Raw genomic sequence first — 21,664 nt, forward strand, 5'->3', positions numbered from 1 at the left:
AACAACATAGAAAAAAGACTAAGAAAATACTACGCAAATTTTGTTGTTTTCCTTAATCTCTTTGTTTTTATTTTTAAATATTTTACAGTTTTTCGTCTTCATGTCTCTAAAAATGGGTCGCATGAAACAACACTCATTTGCATTTTGAGTTTGCGATGAGCTGTGACAAGTAAGCATTGTTTTTGACTTCAAGAGTCAAAAGTCCACAAACATATTCTGTGCTTTTGGTATGAAGTCATTCCAACTACCTGACAGCAGGCCTTTAAAATCCATCCTCGGCTGTTCAAAATTTAACTGCAGTTTGTAGTCAGGACTACATAGACCACTCAGTTCATTAAACAGCATATAAAGAGCAGGCAAACAAAAATCTAGTTATTGCAATTAACATCTGAGCACATTTACCACCTAGCCTAATGTTGTTTTTACTGAACATGTATAACTAATGCAGGTAATCCCATTTTGTCACCATGCTGTGGATGTGATAATGGTTATTTCCCTGTGTGAAACACAAGACTGCAGATGTAATGATAGTTGTGTTCTCTCACAGTGTAGTGGTGTACGCCGCTTTGGGCCTGAGCGGCGTTGGATAGTAATATGGGAGGTCCCAGTCTCTGGTGGCTGTGAATGAACTGGAATGTCGCATGGCCCGATCCACGTATCCGGAGACTGTAGGGATCTCGTCCCTTGGGTGGTCTCCACAGTTGGGGACTGTCGGTGTGACAAAGCCCTGCTTCATTTTGTAACGGCTGGTCCAAGCTTCCATTGGTCGGAACTGTGCTGGCTGCACCGAGAAGTCGTGATCTTCACCGTATTGGTTTTGGTTCAGGAAGTCCCTCAGTACCTGTTTGAAGACAGACGCCAGCTCCCAGGGCCTTATGTTGTTAGTCGCAAGCACCTCACGAAACCTGTGGAAGTGTGCACCATTTTTGTTAATTAAACACACATTGAAGAGACAAGGATTTTCATAAGCATAGTGCCACCTGACCACAAATCAGACTGCAGTTGCTAATATTTTTGTATTTCAGCCCTTCGCAAAATATTAGAACTGTATGCACTTTTGACTGTTTCATGTCTCACAGTGTCATGAATGACACGTGAGACAACAGCACAGGTTTTTAAAAATAGTACTTCTACAGTAGCACATTTTATTGGATTTTATTCTTTAAGATTGTGATTATGTAAGCACACAGGAGTGACCTAGTAGTGAGATTTATAGGAAATAAGTAAGTAGGTCACAGTGCTCAACCGTGTATAACAAGTGTTCAACCTTATTTCCATACTGGCTAACAGAGATGATGAGTGGAAACCTTGTCAGTCTGGCTTCACTCAGCCTTACAGGGCGTCCTTCACATGTTAACACCCTACATCGCCTGCGCCTGTGACAATAACACATAATGGCTTTCTTGGCAGCTCGCCCTGCCTCCCTTTCCCTTTGGGTCTTCTCTGCTTTGCCTGCTGTCAGGCCTAGTGTTGATTCAGTAGCAGCTAGCCACTGTTGACAGCATACTAATGTGAGGACAGAGCAGGGTATGGCGGCTACCAAACACCTGGACAAGACGGTGGCTGCGTGGATTGGTGGAATCTGAGCACACAGGAACTCCAGCTGGTGTAGCTCCGATGAAGGGATGAGGGTTCGCAACCTGGGGTACTTCTGAAACCAGTGCAGACCCAGGGCACTGTGGGCTAGCCTGTGCTCACGCTCCAGTTCTCTTGCCAGCCGCTCGCGTTCTTCCACATGCCACAGGAGTTCTGTGATCAACATGCGGCTGGGTACAACCCCCGAGCTCTTCGGAGGCGGTGTTGTATCCTGAGCCTGCTGTCTTGTCTCATGCGACCATTTCATCCAGCTGAACAGAGGCATGGCTCTCACAGGACACGATCCTTAAAAACTGAAGAAACATAAAAATTATTTGTTATTCTGGATCATGAAGCTGTAACCTCCACAATATAACTGCACAGTTTTCATGAATTTGCATGTGCAGAAATGTGTTGCTTCAAACTAATGAACTAGTGCTAGTTTTTCCGGAAAGATGAATACAAATATGTTTTAAGATTTCACTTTGTGTGAATGATTAGTGCTGATGATTTATTTATTCAGTTTTTATTTATTTCCTGGCTCAGAATGGACCTTTGAGTGGAGACTGAGTAAACATTGATGATGATGGCGATTCTAGTAAATGTCTACACTTTGTAAGCAGCTGAAAAAATATTTAACACGTGATGGAGAAACTAAAGCATAGTGTTGGAAAAACTTTAGCCATTATCAAGAAATTTCTGCTGGTGATGCACTTAATAGCCAAAATTTCATGGTTGGTATTGAAAAATGATCACCCCATAACCAGGCTGACCTCTGGTCCCTGCCTGATGGGTGCTCTGATTGCAGTTACTTCAAGTCAAACTTGTTAAAGAAGGATTTCTCAGTTGTGCGTATTTGACTCTTTTTTTTTTTTTTTTTTTTTTTTCAAGCTGATGGCTTCAGCATACTTTCCACCTGGAATTCAGAAATATTACAGCACCTGCAGGGTCAGTGGCCCACCAATAGACCACAAACTGTATGTAGGGCTTTGCATATCCCAAGGTTGGGGGGAAAAAAAAGTTCTTTTAGAGATCTCATTTGATTTCTGCTCTTCATTAAACAAAAATCTTTATTCAAACTGTAAGTCGTCATGCATGTGCAGGAAAGAATTAAAGGAAGCAAAATTGAAAGGAAAGAGCTGTACTTACAGGTGAAAACTGCACCGCTGACACTTTTGTGAGCTATTTAGAAATTGTGCAAAGACAAGCTTTTCACAGAATACAGCCTCCAGCGTCTCGTCTCCATGGGTCAGTATATGTAAACTTAATCCTCCACTCAGCGTTGACCACGTCTCTTCGTGTCCAGTGCCAAATTCGGCAGTAATCCTCCTCTGCCTTGGTTGTTCCAAGTGTTTTCCGTTTTGTCTTGTAGTTGTTGTCCTGTCCTCCCACTGCTCCTGTCATGCAGAGTTTTTCCAGGGGAGTTAGTCACACACTGATAACTAAGCGCTGTCACCTCTCCTTTCACCCCACTCCTCTCTGTGCAGTCTGCAGCTTTGTCGTAAGGTCAGCTGCTTTGTAGCTTGCACGAAATATGTGCATTGGAGAGAAAGAGAGGACGAGAGTGCATGTGTGCACAAGCCGTGGGTGTGTTGCATTTGAGCTCCTCTTAGTACTGTCAGGGTTTGTGTCTGTTGTTGAGATAAAATCCTTCCCTTACTAAAGGAGTGTTTGGGGAGCACACATCTGGGAATGCTCCTCAGGCTACAGTGCTGTGGGCCTGGTTTAGCTGACCAGCGGGAAAGTCAAATGGAGGCAGGCAGTGTGAGCCAAGTTAGAAATAATTATTATTGCGCTGAATTTACAGAGCTGCTGGTATTTTCACCAACTGTTAACTAACATTTGACTTTACTTTTAATTATATCGTCAGTGTTAATTTAAATCAGTCTGTGCTTTTGTAAGTCAAGTGAATAAAAAAGTACCTTAAGTCTGAGAATTTTCATATTTTTGGTCTAGGTAGTTTGCATTTATTTCCTATGACAGCACAGCATGGGACGTGGCAGCTATGCTTTGTGAGATGAAACTAGCAGGCATAAGCCAAGCCACTCTTCTACTTTATTGAACAATTCTTGAAGAATTATTATGATCACATAAACAGATAAAGTAAAGTATAATTAAGTGCCTTTGTAATGTGGGCAAAAACTGACAAAAAGGCTGAGATTTCATGTTTTCCACACAGACACAGTAATTAATTTTAAAAAAAATCTAGTTTAATTGCAGTTCAAAACTTCTCCTTTTTTTGTCCAGAATGACTCCCTCTAGGCTATGCAACTTTTGGCACTAAATTTGTTATCTCAAAAATGTACTGTTTAATTTTGTTTCAGTCCAGCAGAAGTTCTTGATAAGGACTGCGTGGAAAACATTACTTCTGATGGACCGAGGACCCAAAAACCAGAACCAGCAGGGCGTGAGTATTGAACTTTGTTTTAGTTCTTTTTCTAACCTACATCACACTCACTTACATTGTTCTATATCAGAAATCTTATTTATGCCCAAATTGGTTATAAACTGTACCTGGTGCGTTCATTCCTGCATCTTTAGGCACAGCCCCTCCTCCACTCGCCAGCTACGAGTACCCAACCCTGCCCATAACCAAAAACAGACAGGAGGTAAGATGCGGTGTCCATATACTACATCCACACAACCACACAGCCTGAAGGTTTGATTGTGCATTCTCGTTTTCTGAGAGCTCTTTTTCTTTTGGTCATTTTGAAGTTCTACTGAAATTGTCATTATGCCCTCAGGACACTGGAGCACTTAAGCTTTTACTGTTTGCTCAAGATGAACACTTTTTTTTTTTTTTTAATGCTGCAAGACAGCAGCTATCTTTAAGTTCACCAGTTCAGTATTTTCTGTTGACTACTACAGAATGGTGTGTGTATATTTTAGGAACTTGTGCTGTGTCGGTTAAGCTGCACTTTCTTAATGCAGATTATAAATTCTCCACCTCCTATCATAAATCAGCTTAGCACATCCATCTGCTCTACCATTTCATAACTTATTTTTAAATATGTCTTTTATTACAGTGGCCACATGGAGTAACCCTTTTTGTTAACTGTGCACATGTCTGTTTGTGTTTCTGTTTTTTGTGTGTGTCCTGCTTCCAGCTGATTTCTCTCATAGAAAACAACTCTGTGGTGATCATTCGTGGAGCCACAGGCAGTGGCAAGACCACCCAGCTGCCACAGTACATTCTGGACCATTACAATGAGAAAAATACCTCATGCAACATTGTGGTCACCCAACCACGCAAAATTGGAGCCACAAGTATTGCTCGATGGGTTGCAACGCAGCGGAAGTGCACCCTGGGTAGTCTGGTGGGATATCAGGTTGGTATTCAGAATAGTGACAAACACATATGTCCTTACCAAATCTTTGTTTTTGTTTCTTAATTTTTAAGGGTAAAGAAAACAAAAGATACTTTGCAGAAATCAGGGAGCTGTAGTTCCATAGTTCTGATGTATTGACTGACCTGTAGTGATTCACAGGCTGCACAAACAGCATTCATCACATCTCTCTCACATCTTAGAGTATTTGTATGCATGTGTCAGCAAGCTCTTGTGTGCTTTGTTGCTAGGATTTCTGGCTGTGTTGTGCAGAGCTCTGAAACAGTGTGTCTAATAATAACTGTTTTCTCCTCCGCTTGGTGCAGAGTTAAGGATGATGTCATTGACGGTGGGAGCAATGATAAACAGTTAATGTTAGTGGGAGATATAATTCTTATACAACAAAACCTTAAAATTATGATCTGATTTCTGTACTTAAGAGGCACTTGTTAATGTTGTCTTTATCCCATGTTAAATTGTGTTGGGTTTGTCAAAGTCACACGGTCCTGCAACCAAAAAGCCTTTTACCTGAGGTTAGACACAGATTTCCAATGGATTTTCTCCAAATTCATGAATATATCAAATCAAAATACCAATTTTATCATTGCAGATATTATTTTTGGGGGGTTTTCTGCCTCTATTATAGTGCACAGTAGAGAGAGAGAGAGACAGGAAACATGGGGAGAAAAGTGGAGGAAAGACGTGCAGTAAATGGTGATGGGTCGGACTCGAACCCATGACCGCATCGGGCGCTACAGCCTCTGTTTATGGGTTGCGTGGTCAACCTGTTAAGCTGCAGAGGTACCCCAGGCATTAGTTTTTGAGACGATGAAAAAAAATTGAGGTCTAAAGCTGCTGGAAAAAGAGACATGGGGAACTTCTGCCATGCCCACTCATGTTTCTTTCTAAAGGAAGTAGAATATAACCTTATTTACACCTACTGGATGGGGCACAATCATTCCATATGTCTGAGTGCATTTGAGATTTCAGAAAGGAATGTATTGGTTTGTTATGAGAAAGTGTGTAACAAGGTTTTTGATCTGTAATGTTCTCTGGAGCTCAGAGAGTCTGTAATGTAATAAAAGGGTGCAACCTCCCAAATGTACTTATCACCATGGCAAAGAAACCAAAACATAGATGGGATGCAAAGGGCATCTCCCAGGGAGACCAAATGATGATTAAAACACTATCTGTGGTGATATTTGATGACAACTGTTTCAGCTAATGATCTTCTTGTGAATTAAATCAGCAACAAGAAACAACAACTGAATGTCTTCCACAAATAGATTTTACTTCTTGTAATGCAGGTGCTCTTACACACATAAAACTGTCAAGCTAAATTCTCACTGAACAGTGGGCTAAAAAACCAAGTTCTGAGTGAGTGTGAAGAAGTACAAGTATGTGTGTAGCCAACTGGTAATTAATGCAGCTCTGTATGTATTTCAGGTTGGGCTGGAGAAGATGGCTACCGAGCATACCCAACTAATCTACATGACTACAGGAGTGCTGCTGCAAAAACTAGTTTCAGCCAAATGCCTAACAGAGTTCTCACACATTTTCATAGATGAGGTGCGTAAGCAACTTCTAAATTGTGGAAATGTTTTGTTCAGATCTTTTTGTCTTAAAAAGTTCACCAGTTCATTTGAGTAGACTGGACTTGTTTCATTGTATTGCTGTTGTCTGACTATTTCTACCACCTTTGTCTGTGCTTTATATTTCTGCTCTGGTTTAGTCTGTATTTTTGCTGCTGTAGGTGCTCATTCTTTAGATCATTTGAATCTTGTTTCCTAATCAATGAATTTGGACTGTTCCAAATGATTGACACTGCCTTATCCCAAGGTTCATGAGCGCACAGAGGAGATGGACTTTCTCCTGCTTGTTGTGAGAAAACTCCTTCATTCCAACTCTTACCATGTCAAGGTGAACATTGGATAAAGTAAACATGTCTACATTGTCGTCCGTATCACTTAAGTTCACACTTACAACAACCTGGATTTTTTTTTTTTTTTTCAGATAATCCTTATGTCGGCCACCATTAACTGCGGACAGTTTGCAGAGTACTTTGCCACACAAATTCGTGGCAGAATGAACCCTGCCTATGTGTTTGAAGTGGAGGGGGCACCCTATGCCATTGAGGAGTTCTATCTGGATGATCTCCGCAACCTGTTTCCGTACAGGGTAAAGACATGACAGTAAATGGGTACAGATGTCACTGTTCTCTCTATTGAAGTCAGGTACTTGATGTGTGAATTTTTTTGTACATCTTTACCAGGTCGAGCCACATCATCCAGATGACCCTCGCATCACACCGGAGATGTACAATCTTGCCATCAGTCTCATTCAGAGCTTTGATGAAATGGAAGGCAAAAATTCCAGGTGAGACATGTGGTGTTTTGTTACGTCACTGCTTAAATGTGCAAATAGCCAGATGTATAACTGTGAGATCTGTTTGTGTGTGCAAGTAGCAAGGTGGAGAAAGAGGGTGTCATGGCTTCATCAGAGAGAGGCAGCGTTTTGGTTTTCCTTCCTGGTTTAAACGAAATAAGCTACATGCAGGAGGCCCTGACGAAGTTGGTTCACAAAAGGTGAGCTGTTGAATTTGTTGTTTCCTCACAGTGGCAGCCTCTTTTCTGCTCAAATCCGAGGTCACGCTGTCTTATTGTGTTTTCTAGAGTGTGCTTAGTTTTGTACATATGTAAAACCATTCAAGCACCAAGACTTTAGCTGCAAGTTTAATACTTTTTAACATTTTTGATGCATGCTATATTTTGATTTTACTCTGAATGAGCTGCTGTTGTTCAGATTGCAGGTTTATCCTCTCCACTCCACGGTGACTCTGGAGGAGCAGAACGGTGTGTTCCTGTACCCAGTCCCAGGATACAGGAAGGTAAAATCTGTTGAGCTTATTCTCCCATGTGTTGTCAGTATGCGCTGTACTGATCATCTTTTTGCCTTCACAGGTGATTCTATCTACCAACATCGCAGAGAGTTCGGTGACTGTTCCAGATGTCAAATATGGTAGATTGTTTTCCTCGTCTTTCATTTTGCATTTATTTCACTATTGTTTGATTGTATATTGTATATTTTTAAATCTTAATTGTTATTGATGCTGTTCTATCACAGTGATTGACTTCTGCCTGGTTCGCCACTTGGTCTGTGACCAAGATACTAATTATCAGTCACTGCGTCTTACATGGGCATCTAAAACCAACTGCAACCAGCGCAGAGGTACAGTAGCTACAGCACAGAACTTCATCTGCAAAGGGTAAATATCTGTTCACATCTGTCCTCTCACACTCAACATCACTTCCCTCTCAGGCAGGGCAGGTCGAGTGTCTAAGGGCTACTGTTACCGTCTTGTTACCAAAGAGTTCTGGAGGAATGAAATGCCAGACCACATGATTCCTGAGATGCTAGTAAGAGAATACACAGACAATCAAATATCTTTCTTTGTCTTTGATGCTGTTTGGACCCTAGCTTTTACAGTCAAATCTCTGTTGTGCTTTTTTCCTTCCTCTCAGCTTGCTCCCCTGGCTACCATCTTGTTGAAGGTGAAGCTACTGGACATGGGAGATCCTCGCTCCCTCCTCTCCACAGCCCTCTCTCCCCCCAAACTCTGCGACATAGTTAGGACTGTGCTCCAACTCAAAGAGGTCTGTAAAAAGAGTGCAGATTGGTGATTTTCTGAGAGGCCATTAATGTTCTAGTCAAGTGCATCTGAATGATTGTTATGTATGTGGGCATGCAGCTGACCACCCAGCTCTGTCACAGAGTATTAGACAGTGAAGCTCCCTGACAGGAGCTTTGCGTCAGGCTTGTTATTGTGAGCTTTGTTGGGTAAGAGCACATTTTCACAAAGCTTTTGTGTTTGTGTGCATTTTGCTGATGAAAAGAAGTCTTTCTATCTCTGAGATGACATTTAATTAAAACATTTTTGAAAATATATATTTTAATACAGTATTTCAACAACAAGCACAAAGTGCTTTACAGAACAGAAAATTTTAAATGCTGTCTTTCTGTGGCCATTATAAACTACTTTTCATTACAAAACAGTAAAAATTTATGTATATTTATTTGTTTATATTTCTAATTGCTAAAAGCTCAACTGTGTTTCTGTATTGGATTCCAGATGTTAATTATTAGAACAAGTAGAGCACGTTGTCTTGACAGTAGCTGAGTATATCACTCTACAGATGGGTGCACTGTCAGTGAAGAGTGATAGGAAAGGTCAAAATGAGGATGGTGAGCTGACAATCCTGGGCCGAGTGCTGGCCCACTTGCCTGTGGACCTGTACCTAGGGAAGATGATTGTCCTGGGCCATGTCTTTGGCTGTCTAAATGAATGCCTCATCATAGGTCAGTCTGTCATTATGCTACTGGAATGAACTTTCTACTCAAGACATAACTGTGATGAATGTATTCTAGGAAATGTATTTGTGTGCATGTGTTGACTGACTGTTTACACAGCAGCCTCTCTCATCCTCAGCTGCCTCACTCTCTCTGAAGAGTTTCTTTGCCATACCATCCATGCAGCAGCTTGCCGGCCAGAGGTGAGTCACATCCAGGAGTTTCACAGATTTACTCACTCTTGGTTGTCAGTAAAATATTTTTTATGTGGCGTGACGTATTTTGACATTATGTTGTGGAGTCACTCAATTGAATTGAGGCCTCTCTTTTGACTCACTTTTGCATCTTTAGTCCCATCATAGTGTCTTGTAGCTAAAGCGGTAGAAATCAAACGCTCGCATTTCGAACAATATGAACTGTATTTATCTGGTCATTTATTACTCTCAGCCACTCTCTGTTCACTGTTCTCCTTAAGCCTCCCCCTGTCAGATATTTGTACACTTTTGGAAATCTATGAATGATTTTGCTGCCAGTGTAGAAATGTACAAGGGTCAACTGTGACATGTTTCCATCAGGTCAGAAATGGAGACAGATTCTGCATGTTTTCAATTTTTTCTCAATGTACTAAATATCACTTGTTTCCAGGAGCAAGCTGGCTTTTGCCCGTGGTACACCAAGTGATGACATAGCTTTTGTCAATGCCTTCAAGGTAATGTGCGTGATGCCAATCAACAGCAAGATGTTGTCCAGTGCATTTCTATGCATTTATCTGAAACAGTTTTCTCTCATTTCTTACTACTAGGCATGGCACTCATCCAAAAAGAAAGGACAGCTGAGACATCCAAAGGTAAACAATGACAAAATAGGTTTCTGATAAAACCTACTCTGCTTTCTGAAAACTGGATTCAGAGCACAATCAGGCAGACCAAAGATGAAAAAAAGAATATGTAAATAACAAAGTGAGACTTCAGTCAACAAAAGTCTTTTGTCGTCATGAGGTTTGCTCGGTCTATGCCCGCCACACTGCCCAAAAGCAGAATCTTTACCATATTGGGCATGTTAAAAAGTCAACAGTTCCCATTTGCTGATATTTTTTTAGTGATGTTTTTGTAGACTTCTTTTGCTTTGTAAGCATCAGCTTGCTAAATTTTTCTTAACCTAATCGAGTTATTTAGAACATATTGTTCTTAAGTGTTACCGAGTCAAAGAAGTTAACGTTGCTGACAATAACCACGACAATTTTTGGCCTTCCTTACAAGTCTTGAGAAATGAATTAGTTAAACTGTAAGTTCATGAAAGACAAACTACCTCTCTAACAGTGCATTTGAAAACTTTGGAAAAACAACATTTTATAAACTACAGCTCTCTGTTCTTTTGTCTATTTATAATGAAATGTAACAAGTGTTTTTTTTCTCTTAGGATGAACTGGACTGGGGAAAAGAAAACTTCATTCAAATCAAGAGGATCAGGGAGGTACAGAGATTATCTTAAGATCTTGGTCACATGAGCTCATGGAGTCAAATGTAACCTAAGTCAAGCGACGAACAACAGGCATTCAAGGATTATTCTGGATTTATTTAGGCTGCCATAAATTCAATTCATGTGTCTGTTTTGACTCTGTGGGTCAACCTAAATTTGCACTGTTCATCTGTTGTAGAGATTTAGGGAGAGGGGTTGCACAAAACAGTGTATATAGCAAGAAGACTAGTGCTTGCTCCCTTCCGCTTTCCAAAATGTGAAGGATATATGAATTGTTTTGTGATTAGGACAGACAGCATGTATCCCTGGATGTAGATCCTAATGCAGTTAGCAACACAGCCGATTTCTTTTGTTGCTTTCTTTCAGACTCGAAAACAAACATTTAAAAATAATAATGTGAAAATCATTTGGCTTTAATCAAAAATTAGTGCTAGTTTCCCCAACAAATGCTGTTCATATGTTATTTTTCCTGCCAACTGGGTTTCTCTAATCTCTACTGGGGCAGAAAATGTAAAGTTAGTATGAGCCATAGAGCCTTTGATGGGAAATTTGCCAGGCCAAATTAAACAGAAATTATTGTTTTAACTGTATGTAATTCAATTAATATTATATTCAAAATTTTTCCAACAGCTGTTTTATGTAGTTAAGTCAGAAAATCGGTATTATTGATAAATGTTGAATGCCTGTACGTTTTGTGACAGATTTTAGATTTTAAATGTCTTTGTAAATGCATTTGTATGTAAAATATTGAGCTTGTACAATGAATTTGTTGCGTTTGTTTTTCTGAAAGAGAGCGCTGAAAAGACATGTACATTGCTGGTTCCTCTGCACAGCTGGCCTGTCCTGATGTAAAGTATGGGAAATCATTGGCTTGAACATAAATCCCACTTAACTTACTCTCCAGGTGGCAGAGCTGTATGAGGACCTGAAGAAGCGTGTGTCCCAGTTCAACATGCATGTCTCAGAGGACATTCAGTCCTCAGACTACTCGACCGCACATAAGCAGAGATTCATTCTTCAGGTTAGACATTGAATGATGTACATAAATATTCTCCCAGGTCCAAATGTTGCTCTGTAGTTTACACCTCAGATATGGTCAATGGTGTGAATGCATTATTTGACTGTTTTTTATACATGTATAAACATCAGTTTGTTACAAAATCTCTCCATCTTAGGTGGTCATTGCTGGTGCATACTACCCCAACTACTTTGTTCAGGGTGAAATAGATGAACACCTGGCTTCCAGAGAGCTGAATGGCTTCAACCCCAGAACAACAGTGATGGTATCACCTGACCCTGATTTTTGGAAACTTTTTTACTTTTTTGGAAGAAAGGACTTTTGATTTTGAAAATTGATTCTTCGAAGAATATGTCATCCAAAACACATACACACGTGGACAAAATTGTTGGTACCCCTCAGTTAAAGAAGGAAAAACCCACAATTCTCACTGAAATCACTTGAAACTCACAAAAGTAACAATAAATAAAAATTTATTGAAAATTAAATAATCAAAAACAGCCATTACTTTTGAATTGTTGATTAACATAATTATTTAAAAAAACAAACTAATGAAACAGGCCTGGACAAAAATGATGGTACCTCTATAAAAGATTGAAAACTATTTGACCAGAGTGACATGATTAACTCAGGTGTGTCATTTAATTGACATCACAGGTGTTTCCAAACTCATAATCAGTCAGTCTGCCTATTTAAAGGGAGACAAGTAGTCACCCTGCTGTTTGGTGAAAAGGTGTGTACCACACTGAACATGGACAACAGAAAGCGAAGGAGAGAATTGTCCCAGGACATCCGAAAAAAAATGATAGACAAACATCTTAAAGGTAAAGGCTATAAGACCATCTCTAAACAGCTTGAAGTTCCTGTGACAACAGTGGCTCATATTATTCAGAAGTTCAAGACCCACGGGACAGTAGCCAACCTCCCTGGACGTGGCCGCAAGAGGAAAATTGATGACAAATTGAAGAGACGGATCGTTGGAATTGTATCCAAAGAGCCCAGAGCAACCTCCAAAGAAATTAAAGGTGAACTCCAAGGCCAAGGTACATCAGTGTCAGATCGCACCATTCGTCGTTGTTTGAGCCAAAGTGGACTTCATGGGAGACGACCAAGGAGGACACCACTGCTGAAAAAAACTCATAAAAAAGCGAGACTGGAATTTGCAAAAATGCATGTTGACAAGCCACAAAGCTTCTGGGAGAATGTCCTTTGGACAGATGAGACCAAACTGGAGCTTTTTGGTAAGGCACATCAACTCTATGTTCATAGACTCAAAAACCAAGCATACGAAGAAAAGAACACTGTCCCTACGGTGAAACATGGAGGAGGCTCAGTAATGTTTTGGGGCTGCTTTGCTGCATCTGGCACAGGGTGTCTTGAAAGTGTGCAAGGTACGATGAAATCTGAAGACTATCAAGGCATTCTGGAGAGAAATGTGCTGCCTAGTGTCAGAAAGCTTGGTCTCAGTCGCAGGTCATGGGTCTTCCAACAGGACAACGATCCAAAACACACAGCCAAAAACACCCAAGAATGGCTGAGAGAAAAGCGTTGGACTATTCTAAAGTGGCCTTCTATGAGCCCAGATCTGAATCCCATTGAACATATGTGGAAGGAGCTGAAACATGCCATTTGGAGAAGACACCCATCAAACCTGAGACAACTGGAGCTGTTTGCTCAAGAGGAGTGGGCCAAAATACCTGTTGACAGCTGCAGAACGCTCATTGACAAATACAGAAATCGTTTAATTGCAGTGATTGCCTCAAAAGGTTGTGCAACAAAATATTAAGTTATGGGTACCATCATTTTTGTCCAGCCCTATTTCATTAGTTTGTTTTTTTAAATAATTATGTTAATCAACAATTCAAAAGTGATGGCTGATTTTGATTATTTAATTTTCAATAAATTTTTATTTATTGTTACTTTTGTGAGTTTCAAGTGATTTCAGTGAGAATTGTGGGTTTTTCCTTCTTTAACTGAGGGGTACCAACAATTTTGTCCACGTGTGTAGTATATGGTCAAAGGATTATGTAGACGCAAGCATGTTAGCATGGCTTACAGTACTGAATCTTTAGGTCTAATATTGTGTCTTACATGTCCACACAAAGTAGCTTTCAAACAGTGGACAATGCGAGGGCAGAATTCTACAAAGTTTGAGCTAGACAGACTGTTGGTTCTTCAGCTATCATATAGCCGTTCAGTGAAATTCTTACTTGTTTGTGAAGCTGGGAGGTTGTCTAGTTGTGGGGGAATGGCACAAATTAGGGTCTTTTACTTTACACCTCCAAGATTGCAACACCAACAAAACACATGGTGAAACATGCATTTTCATCACATGGGACCTTTATTGTTACCATAGCATATTCAATCTTAGGATGTTACCATCAATGTAGTTCGAGACCTGTTGATAAGCAGTTAAATATTATTATGTGCAGTTTGGGATGATTAAAGTAAGTTCAGCATTGAGAATGACGAGATAAACCTGACCAGCTTCACTGGAAAAAATGCCCCTCTCAAAACAAGAAAAAAACTCATTTCAAGGAACTTTTACCTTGGAATAAGTAAAAAAAAAAATCTGCCAATAGGACAAGTGAAAAATGGCTTGGTAAGATTTCTTGAAATAAGATGTGATATTTAGAATATTGAGATTTTAAAATTAGCTTGGAAAACTTACTTTAAGCTATATTTTGCCAGGATTGTCAAGCTTAGGTGCCTTAAAAAAAAGCTAGACATGCTACAAAAAATAGCAATTTTTCACTCAAAAATAGATTTCTGCTTTCATGTAACCTTCTAATTTGAGATGTATTAACCCTCCTGTTGTCTTCATTTATGGGCTCCAAAAAATATTGTTTCCTTGTCTGAAAAAAAGTCCAAAAAATTTCCAAAATTTCTGAAAATTTGCAAAACCTCCTGGAACAAAATTCCAATAATTCCTTAAAAGGTTCCCTTAAACGTTTTATATAAAAAACTGATTTGGGAAGAAAATTCTTGTAAATATTTTTAAAAATTAGTTAAAACATATGTATATATATATGCATCAGTAAAACTTCTAATATTTTCTTTAAGAACATTTTTAACGTCTTTTTTTTTTCCACCAAAAAATTTTCAAAGATTTCAAAAAAAATGTGGACATTGGAAGTGTCACTGTGAAAATATTTCTTTTTCCACAGGGTTAAACTTAATTTGAGTTTTCTTGTAAAATTCAACTCAAAACAAGATAATTTCAAGATTGTTTGATTTATCAACATATTTAAAATATATTGTCTTAAAACAAGTCCCTCTTTCTTGCTGAAATGTCACTTAAGTGAATGTATCTTAAATCAAGTGGGATGAGACATTTTGAGTAAAAAATAAGACAAATAGACTGGTAAGATTTTGAGTTTTTGCAGTGTTGAGTTTGAGATGTCCTAAAATTAACATTTATTTCGAGGATAATCCAGTTTGATTAAAATAACAAACTGTAATATCAGACATTTGTTTTCAGGTGAGGAATCTCCCTCCGTACGGTTTCTTGTATTACAAGCAGCTGCAGTCTATGTTCCGTCTGTGTGGACAGGTCAAAGCCATTTCCTTTGATAGCTCCAGGTAACAGACGCCACTGTAGTAAATCAACACTCTTTCAACACACGTTGACTACTCCAAGCTTTGCAGATACTCCAGATACTCTTTATTGTCTCACATTGTTTGTGTGTTCACTCAGAGCATATGTGGAGTTCTACAGGACATCCCAGGACTCCGGGGTGCTGCCTGAAGTGTCTCTTGCACTCCTTCTGGACCGAAGAACCCTTCCATTGGAGCTTTCTGTCTATCCGATTCAACTGATAGAAAGCTGTGGTGACAACAGACACATACCTTACATTAAGTATTCACGGTACGGTGAGGTTACAGAAGCCAACTGTAGTTCTCTCCCTGTATTAAGCTTCACAGCAAGTAGAAAATTTCTTCAATGTGCTGTTTCTCTACAGGATGAATGTGGACTTGCAGAGCCATACTGTCTCTCCAGTGGGAGTTGTGAGCAGCATCATTGACCCAGAAAAGCTACCTCCCAACCGCTTGTTTGTGGTGAACATCACAGAGGTCGGTCCTCTGGATTTACCTAGTCTGATGGAGCTAAATGTTATGAGTTGCGCTCAAAATTCTGCATGCTGTTTTTGGAGGTTTTGACCAAATACCTGCATGTTTAATGGGTGCATCACTTATCCTCTTTCAACTGTCTGCTGCAGGTTTTGGAGGTGGGTCATTTCTGGGGGTTTCTAGCAGATGAAGCCAGCGTGGAAGAGCAGCGCTATCTGACAGCAGAGATTAACATGCGCACACTGCATCCTGTAACTGTGTCGCTCTATCCCAACCTGCTGTGTCTGGCTCCTTACTCTGAGGCCAATGATCAGACCTTGTACTACCGTGCCAAGACCCTGCACATACGTGCCAGCACAGTGGAGGTGAATATTGCTCACACTCAAGCCATGGTAGAGAGAAGTTTTCAGCACATTGTAGTTTCACAGTAATTGCAACTGATTGTTGTGTTGCTGTTCAGGTACCTGCCACTTTCTTTTCCCTATGCCAGTGAGGGCAAATATGGACTTTTAGTGGCCGGCTTGGTTTTATTTATCCAATCGGTTTTTCTAGATTGTGTTCGACGACTTTGTCTTTGTGTGAAAACAGACATACTGTTGATAAGGTAGTAAAATTTATTATCATAACACTGTTTTATTTCATGAATGTGTGTGAGATGGATAAATATGGTATTTTTCATGCTATTTTCCACAAGTGTAACAGCACACAGATGCCAGTCTTCCCATAGATAACAACATGGAAAGAAAGCGGAGAGCAGATGGATAGAGAAGGATGGAACAGATGAAGAGTTCATTTGCAAAAACAGGTAGCTCCGTTTTCAGAAAACAAATTTTTTATTGTTTACTTGAGATAATAATAACACTAATTTATTTTTCTCCATTTTGTCATGTATTTTTCTACTGAGTCAAATCCACTTAACTTCAGTTTGATTGATATCTCAAGTAAACAATAAAAAAAAAGTTTTCTGAAAATGTATCGAAACGGAGTTATGTTTTTGCAAATGATTTCTTCAAATCACAAATGTTAAAATTTTGTAGAAACTTAGAAGAATATATGTAGACACAAATTGTATCATTTTATGTTAATTGTTTTTATTCCGAAGACTTACAGTTCTGTCTGAAAGTTTGTGAATTTGAGAATTAATATGTTTCTGCATGAATATGACCTAAAACATTATCAGAGTTTTAAACAAGTCCTAAAATTTGATAAAGAGAATCCATTTACCGGTAAACAAAAGAGACAAAAATATTAGTTTGTCATTTAATGTGGAAAATGATGCAATTCGACACACCTGTGAAGGGTAAAAGTATGTGAACCTCAAGTGTTAGTAGTTTAGGTGAAATTAAAGTCTGTTGTTTTCAGTCAGTAGGATTACAGTCAGATGTGAGGGGGCACCTTGTTTCAGTTAAAAACCCTGTATCTATGGCAGTCTGATCTTGTGAAAATGCATCCACTAGATGAGGAGGCTCAGAACGTTTTTGGACTCCACTGATATACAGTCAGACAGACTGTACGAATGCAGGACGTGTAATAAAAAACATCAGAGAAACCCCAGAGTCACTTTTAAACAATCAAGACCCCTCTTACATTGGCTAATATTGATGTTCATGAATCCATCATCAGAAGAACACGGAACAACAATGATGTGCATACATGGCTGCAAGGAGAAAACTACTTCTCTTCAAAAAGAGCATTACTGCTAAAGATCATACGAACAGACCAGAAGACTAATGGATTAACGTTTCAGGAGTGGATGAGACCAAAAAAACAGCCCTTCCTTCTGTGAAACATGGTGGTACGATGATGGTTCTGATCTGTTTTGCTGCATCGGGACCAGGACAGATTGTCATCATTGTGAAATAATAGATTGTAAGGTCTAGTGATGTTAAAGGAAAATATCAGGACATTTGTCTGAACTGAATCTCAGATAAAGCTGGCCATGCAGCAAGACAACAACCCCAACCACACAAGTCACTCTTCCAAAGAATGATTAGGAAGAATAAAGTTAGTGTTTTGGAAAGGCTAAGTTAAAGTTCAGGCCCTAATCCAATAGAAATGAATGAACCTGAAACGATTAGTTGATGTACGGAAATCCACCAACATCCCAGAGCTGGGAATTCCTCCAAGCTGATGTGCAGGACTGAATAACCGTTACCTGAAACATTAAGTTGCAGTTATTTCTGTAAAACGGGGGTTGCACTAGACCTTCACTACTCACAGGTATGTAATGTTCCACCATTTTCTTCAGTAAATAAATTAACAAGCGTTTCCTGTCACTTTCCAGGTGTTCTTTGTGGACTTTGGAAACACAGCAGTTGTAGCCAGCCGCACTCTCAGAGAGCTTCCTTCTGACCTGCAGTCTCATCCTTTCCAGGTAGCAATGCTATAGATGGCACTATTTCCCAGAACAGTAAATGCACAGTGAAGCAATGAACTCTCCAGACTGTGAATTAATGGCAAAACATACAGCAACACACACTGCGCTTGCTGTTTCAGGCTCAAGAGTTCCAAGTTGCTGGATTACATCCTTCAGCTGAATCCATCATCCATGGGAACCAGTGGAGCAGCCGTGCCCGCAACCGCTTCATCACTCTGGTGAAAGGTCACACCCTCCTCGTGTCCCTGTACTCCATCCTGTACGGTGTTATGCGTGTGCAGCTGCTCATCAACACAGAGACAAGAAGCACCAGCGTATTGGACATACTCGTGGAGGAGGGATATGCTGTAAAGGCCGAGGAGAGCTGTGATTCTAAGGTGACACTCCAACACGCTGAGGTGGTCTGACGTGAAATTCATTAGACCTACCACGCTGTAAAATTCTGCAGAAATATGTTCTGAGACAGAACATGCAATTAGCCATTGAAGTAAAATGTCTTTAACAAGTTAGGCCACTTAGTCTGTTGTGTGCTTGTCGTAGTCAAGACATTGGGTCTTTTCATGCTCTTGCAGCAAAACCATGAGGCCCTAATGACTCTGTACAAGGACAAGGAAGAGGGTACATATGTCCCAGACTCTGCCAGCAGCTCCTGGAAAGAAGGCAAGAAAGAGGAAAAGGAGATCATTGACAGCCTGCTTGCCCACTTTTCCAAAAGCAGTCAGCCTTATGCGAGGACAAAGGTAAGACACAGTGCAGGTCAAACTACAGTTTAAGAGTATTTTGATGAGAGCGAATCAATATGAAATGTATGGAATCTTTCAGTCTGTAGCACTTTTTAAAGGCACTCTTAGTGTCATTTGTAAATGTGAAGATGAGTGACCAATAAAATCAGAAAACTAAGGTAAGAGGATGAATTTTGGGCATTATTTAAAACACAGTACTGATGCAGAATGTCTGAGATGCGGATACTTCATCGTTGAGTGCATGATGACATCACCTTTTTATTACTGTGTGACTGTCAATTTGTCCAGGAGATGGAGCCATTTCAGTGAATCGGTTCTTGTGCTTGCATTCAGTCTGAGGCACACCCATTCAGTCTGATAACCAGAACAATGACAAGAGGATGACCACAGCTCTGAATCACAGTAATCGGTATGTGCATGGCTGTATCCTGTGTTGTCTGATTGCTGGCTTTCCTCTGACACTACAGGTTCGTCTGCATGGACCAAGTAGTCCTTACAAGATAAACTTCCACAGCTTGAGCCACTACAAGTAAGCCTTACATACACCAAAAATGAATTAAACTTTGCAAATCCTCTTTCTTGTCTTTGCTGATGAAGAGTGTGTCTTCCTGTAGGAAGGTGTGTATAGATCGAACCAGCATCAACTGCTTTGCCCTGAATGAAAATCCTCATGACAAACATCAGAGAATGCTGGTAGCCGGGACTGTATCAGTCAACAGCACAGGTATCAGACAGGCCAAATACCGTAAATTTATGGCTTGCATCTCCCCTAATCTTATTTTTATATTAAATAGTTTCATAGTTTTTATTATTGTTATGTTCACCGGATATTGTAAGACACAGACCAAATCAGTTGCATAGCTTAGGGGTGTGTTTGTTTTGCAGGTACATGCATTCTGCTTAGAGACACCACCCTCATGCCAGACATCCCTGGACTGCCTGCACTTATTACCATGCTCTTCACCCCTATCATGGAGTTATGGTTAGTTTTACACACAGCACTGCTGCACCCAAATGTACAAAAAACTCCTCTCTATATTTTCCTCCCTCTTCTCTTTTTAGCACTAACGAGGAGCGAACCTGCTACACTGGTGCCCTCTGTGGCCTGGGATGCAACAGTCAAACACAAGAAGCCATCCTACCTGAGCATGACATTGAACTGGCCTTCGACGTCAAGTTTGACATTGAGGACGTCACTGAGGTAAGAGTCGACGTCAGAGAGAGGCAGCTTCTCAGATGTGCTGGGATAGACTGCTGTATGACAGTAGGCAGTACTGTAGATGAGTTTTTTCCTTGATCTTTTGCCACTCGCTGGGTCATATTGGTGAGTACCTGATGATCCATATATTGTCTCCTCACTTTCACATCCTTGCATCCTAGTAGTCTCCAAAGTGCATGAAGTTTAAAGTGGTAATAGACAACTTTTTTATTTTAATTACTTACAAACCTTGCTTTCTCTCTGCAAGTCTCTGTGCAACTGGGTAGGAAATCCGCTGGGAAAATGAGGGCTTGATTTACAACGCAAAGAACAATCAGGTTAACTGTGGAGAATCTGCCCAACAAAAAAAAAAAAAAGAGAGATCCATTAGGTTAAGTTATAAATCCTGTCAACTTAGCTTTACAACCAGGTGTTTTACCCTGCGTTTATTATAATACCAAGATGAGTGTTTCTATTTCAAACTGAGATTTTTACAGTCCTTTCTTGCTTTGGACAGTAGCCAGGCTGTTAGTCACTCTGCTAGTAGCCAGAAAACAAACCAGGAGCTTTATTCTTACTTCCTAAATTGTGCAGATCATCAAAACATAAGTACATCTCAACAGCTACATGGACAATAGAAAATATGTTTAATAATAGCAATAGCCCCTTTTCCTTGTGATATTGATAGTGTTGTGCCAATTACAAAAATACTTTAGTTCCAGTTAAAGGCGTTGATGTAGCACTCCCTTCTGTGTATCAGTCAGTAAATTCTGTGTTTTTGGTTGTTTTAGATCAATGCTTTGCGTGTAGCTATAAACCACATGCTGTGTGAAGGGCCCAACAGTGTCCTGCATCTGGGACCAGACAAGATCGGTCACCTGCAGGAGGAGTGTCGGGATCACCTCATCAGGTCACATGTACACCCACAGATTTCAGTAATAAGATCCATGTCTAGTAGTGCAATTCTAAACGTGTGCTTCATATTGTGTATTGCAGGCTGTTCACAAAGTCTCCGTCAAGGGAAGCTGTTGCTCCAGTGTACTACAGCAAACTGGAAAAGTGGAACCAGGTACAGTACAGAGCTCCGTTATTCGATCATTAGCTGTTTGAGGCACATTTGAGTTCTCTGTGCTGAAGTACATATTGGGCTTGTAGGTGGATCCATCTCTGAAAATGAACATCGTGGAGCCTGGAGGCAGAAGCAGCAGAGGTGCCCTTCTCTTCCAGCTACATCCGGTGACTCTCCTTAACAGTTAAAAAGACACTGCTCTAATGTTGTGCTATCAACAGTTCTGTTAAGCTTTTATTTACGTTCAGAGGACAGTATTGTTTTAAATTTAAATGGGACTGTAGCTTTGAGGCCTGTTCAAGTTCATTGATGATTTTCATCATGTCTACCTTTGTTGTTTTTCAGCAGTGGGCCATTAAAAATAGTCGTTTGCAACACATGAGGCTTGTCAGTCTTCAAACATAGTCTCATTGTGACCCAAGAGTCAAGTTAAATTTGCACACACACACACACACACACAC

The 21,664-nt window shown here is 40.1% G+C and overlaps 2 protein-coding genes across 2 annotated transcripts; one reads left to right on the plus strand and one right to left on the minus strand.

Annotated features, from left to right (window-relative positions):
* Positions 1 to 44: 44 nt before the first annotated feature.
* Positions 45 to 3,352, minus strand: rd3l (RD3 like). Its single transcript, XM_022221865.2, has 3 exons — positions 2,725 to 3,352; positions 1,548 to 1,889; positions 45 to 905 (listed from the first exon to the last, which is right to left on the minus strand). The coding sequence occupies exons 2-3, from the start codon at positions 1,859 to 1,861 to the stop codon at positions 542 to 544; spliced, it is 678 nt and encodes a 225-aa protein (XP_022077557.1). The 5' UTR covers positions 1,862 to 1,889; positions 2,725 to 3,352; the 3' UTR covers positions 45 to 541.
* Positions 2,820 to 21,582, plus strand: tdrd9 (tudor domain containing 9). Its single transcript, XM_051945582.1, has 34 exons — positions 2,820 to 2,823; positions 4,117 to 4,184; positions 4,683 to 4,904; positions 6,348 to 6,470; positions 6,741 to 6,821; positions 6,915 to 7,079; positions 7,174 to 7,277; positions 7,367 to 7,486; positions 7,704 to 7,788; positions 7,862 to 7,919; positions 8,025 to 8,129; positions 8,220 to 8,317; positions 8,423 to 8,554; positions 9,095 to 9,257; positions 9,388 to 9,451; positions 9,894 to 9,957; positions 10,051 to 10,095; positions 10,668 to 10,721; positions 11,632 to 11,748; positions 11,903 to 12,010; positions 15,227 to 15,327; positions 15,443 to 15,613; positions 15,708 to 15,819; positions 15,966 to 16,181; positions 18,101 to 18,190; positions 18,313 to 18,570; positions 18,766 to 18,933; positions 19,404 to 19,465; positions 19,551 to 19,660; positions 19,822 to 19,918; positions 19,999 to 20,137; positions 20,926 to 21,044; positions 21,131 to 21,203; positions 21,290 to 21,582. The coding sequence occupies exons 1-34, from the start codon at positions 2,820 to 2,822 to the stop codon at positions 21,389 to 21,391; spliced, it is 3,798 nt and encodes a 1,265-aa protein (XP_051801542.1). The 3' UTR covers positions 21,392 to 21,582.
* Positions 21,583 to 21,664: the final 82 nt, after the last annotated feature.

This window comes from Acanthochromis polyacanthus, chromosome 1, assembly GCF_021347895.1.
Source record: "Acanthochromis polyacanthus isolate Apoly-LR-REF ecotype Palm Island chromosome 1, KAUST_Apoly_ChrSc, whole genome shotgun sequence".
In the NCBI taxonomy this organism is placed as follows: Eukaryota; Metazoa; Chordata; class Actinopteri; family Pomacentridae; genus Acanthochromis; species Acanthochromis polyacanthus.

Bases quoted from the DNA above. Each gene is read 5' to 3' on its own strand.
- rd3l (XM_022221865.2), bottom strand. From the start codon at position 1,861: ATGCCTCTGTTCAGCTGGATGAAATGGTCGCATGAGACAAGACAGCAG. The intron at 906-1,547 runs GTGTTTGGTAGC...ACACTTCCACAG, and splicing joins GCAGCCACCGTCTTGTCCAG to GTTTCGTGAGGTGCTTGCGA.
- tdrd9 (XM_051945582.1), top strand. The intron at 9,258-9,387 runs GTCAGTCTGTCA...TCTCATCCTCAG, and splicing joins AAATGAATGCCTCATCATAG to CTGCCTCACTCTCTCTGAAG. The intron at 10,722-11,631 runs GTACAGAGATTA...CTTACTCTCCAG, and splicing joins AAATCAAGAGGATCAGGGAG to GTGGCAGAGCTGTATGAGGA.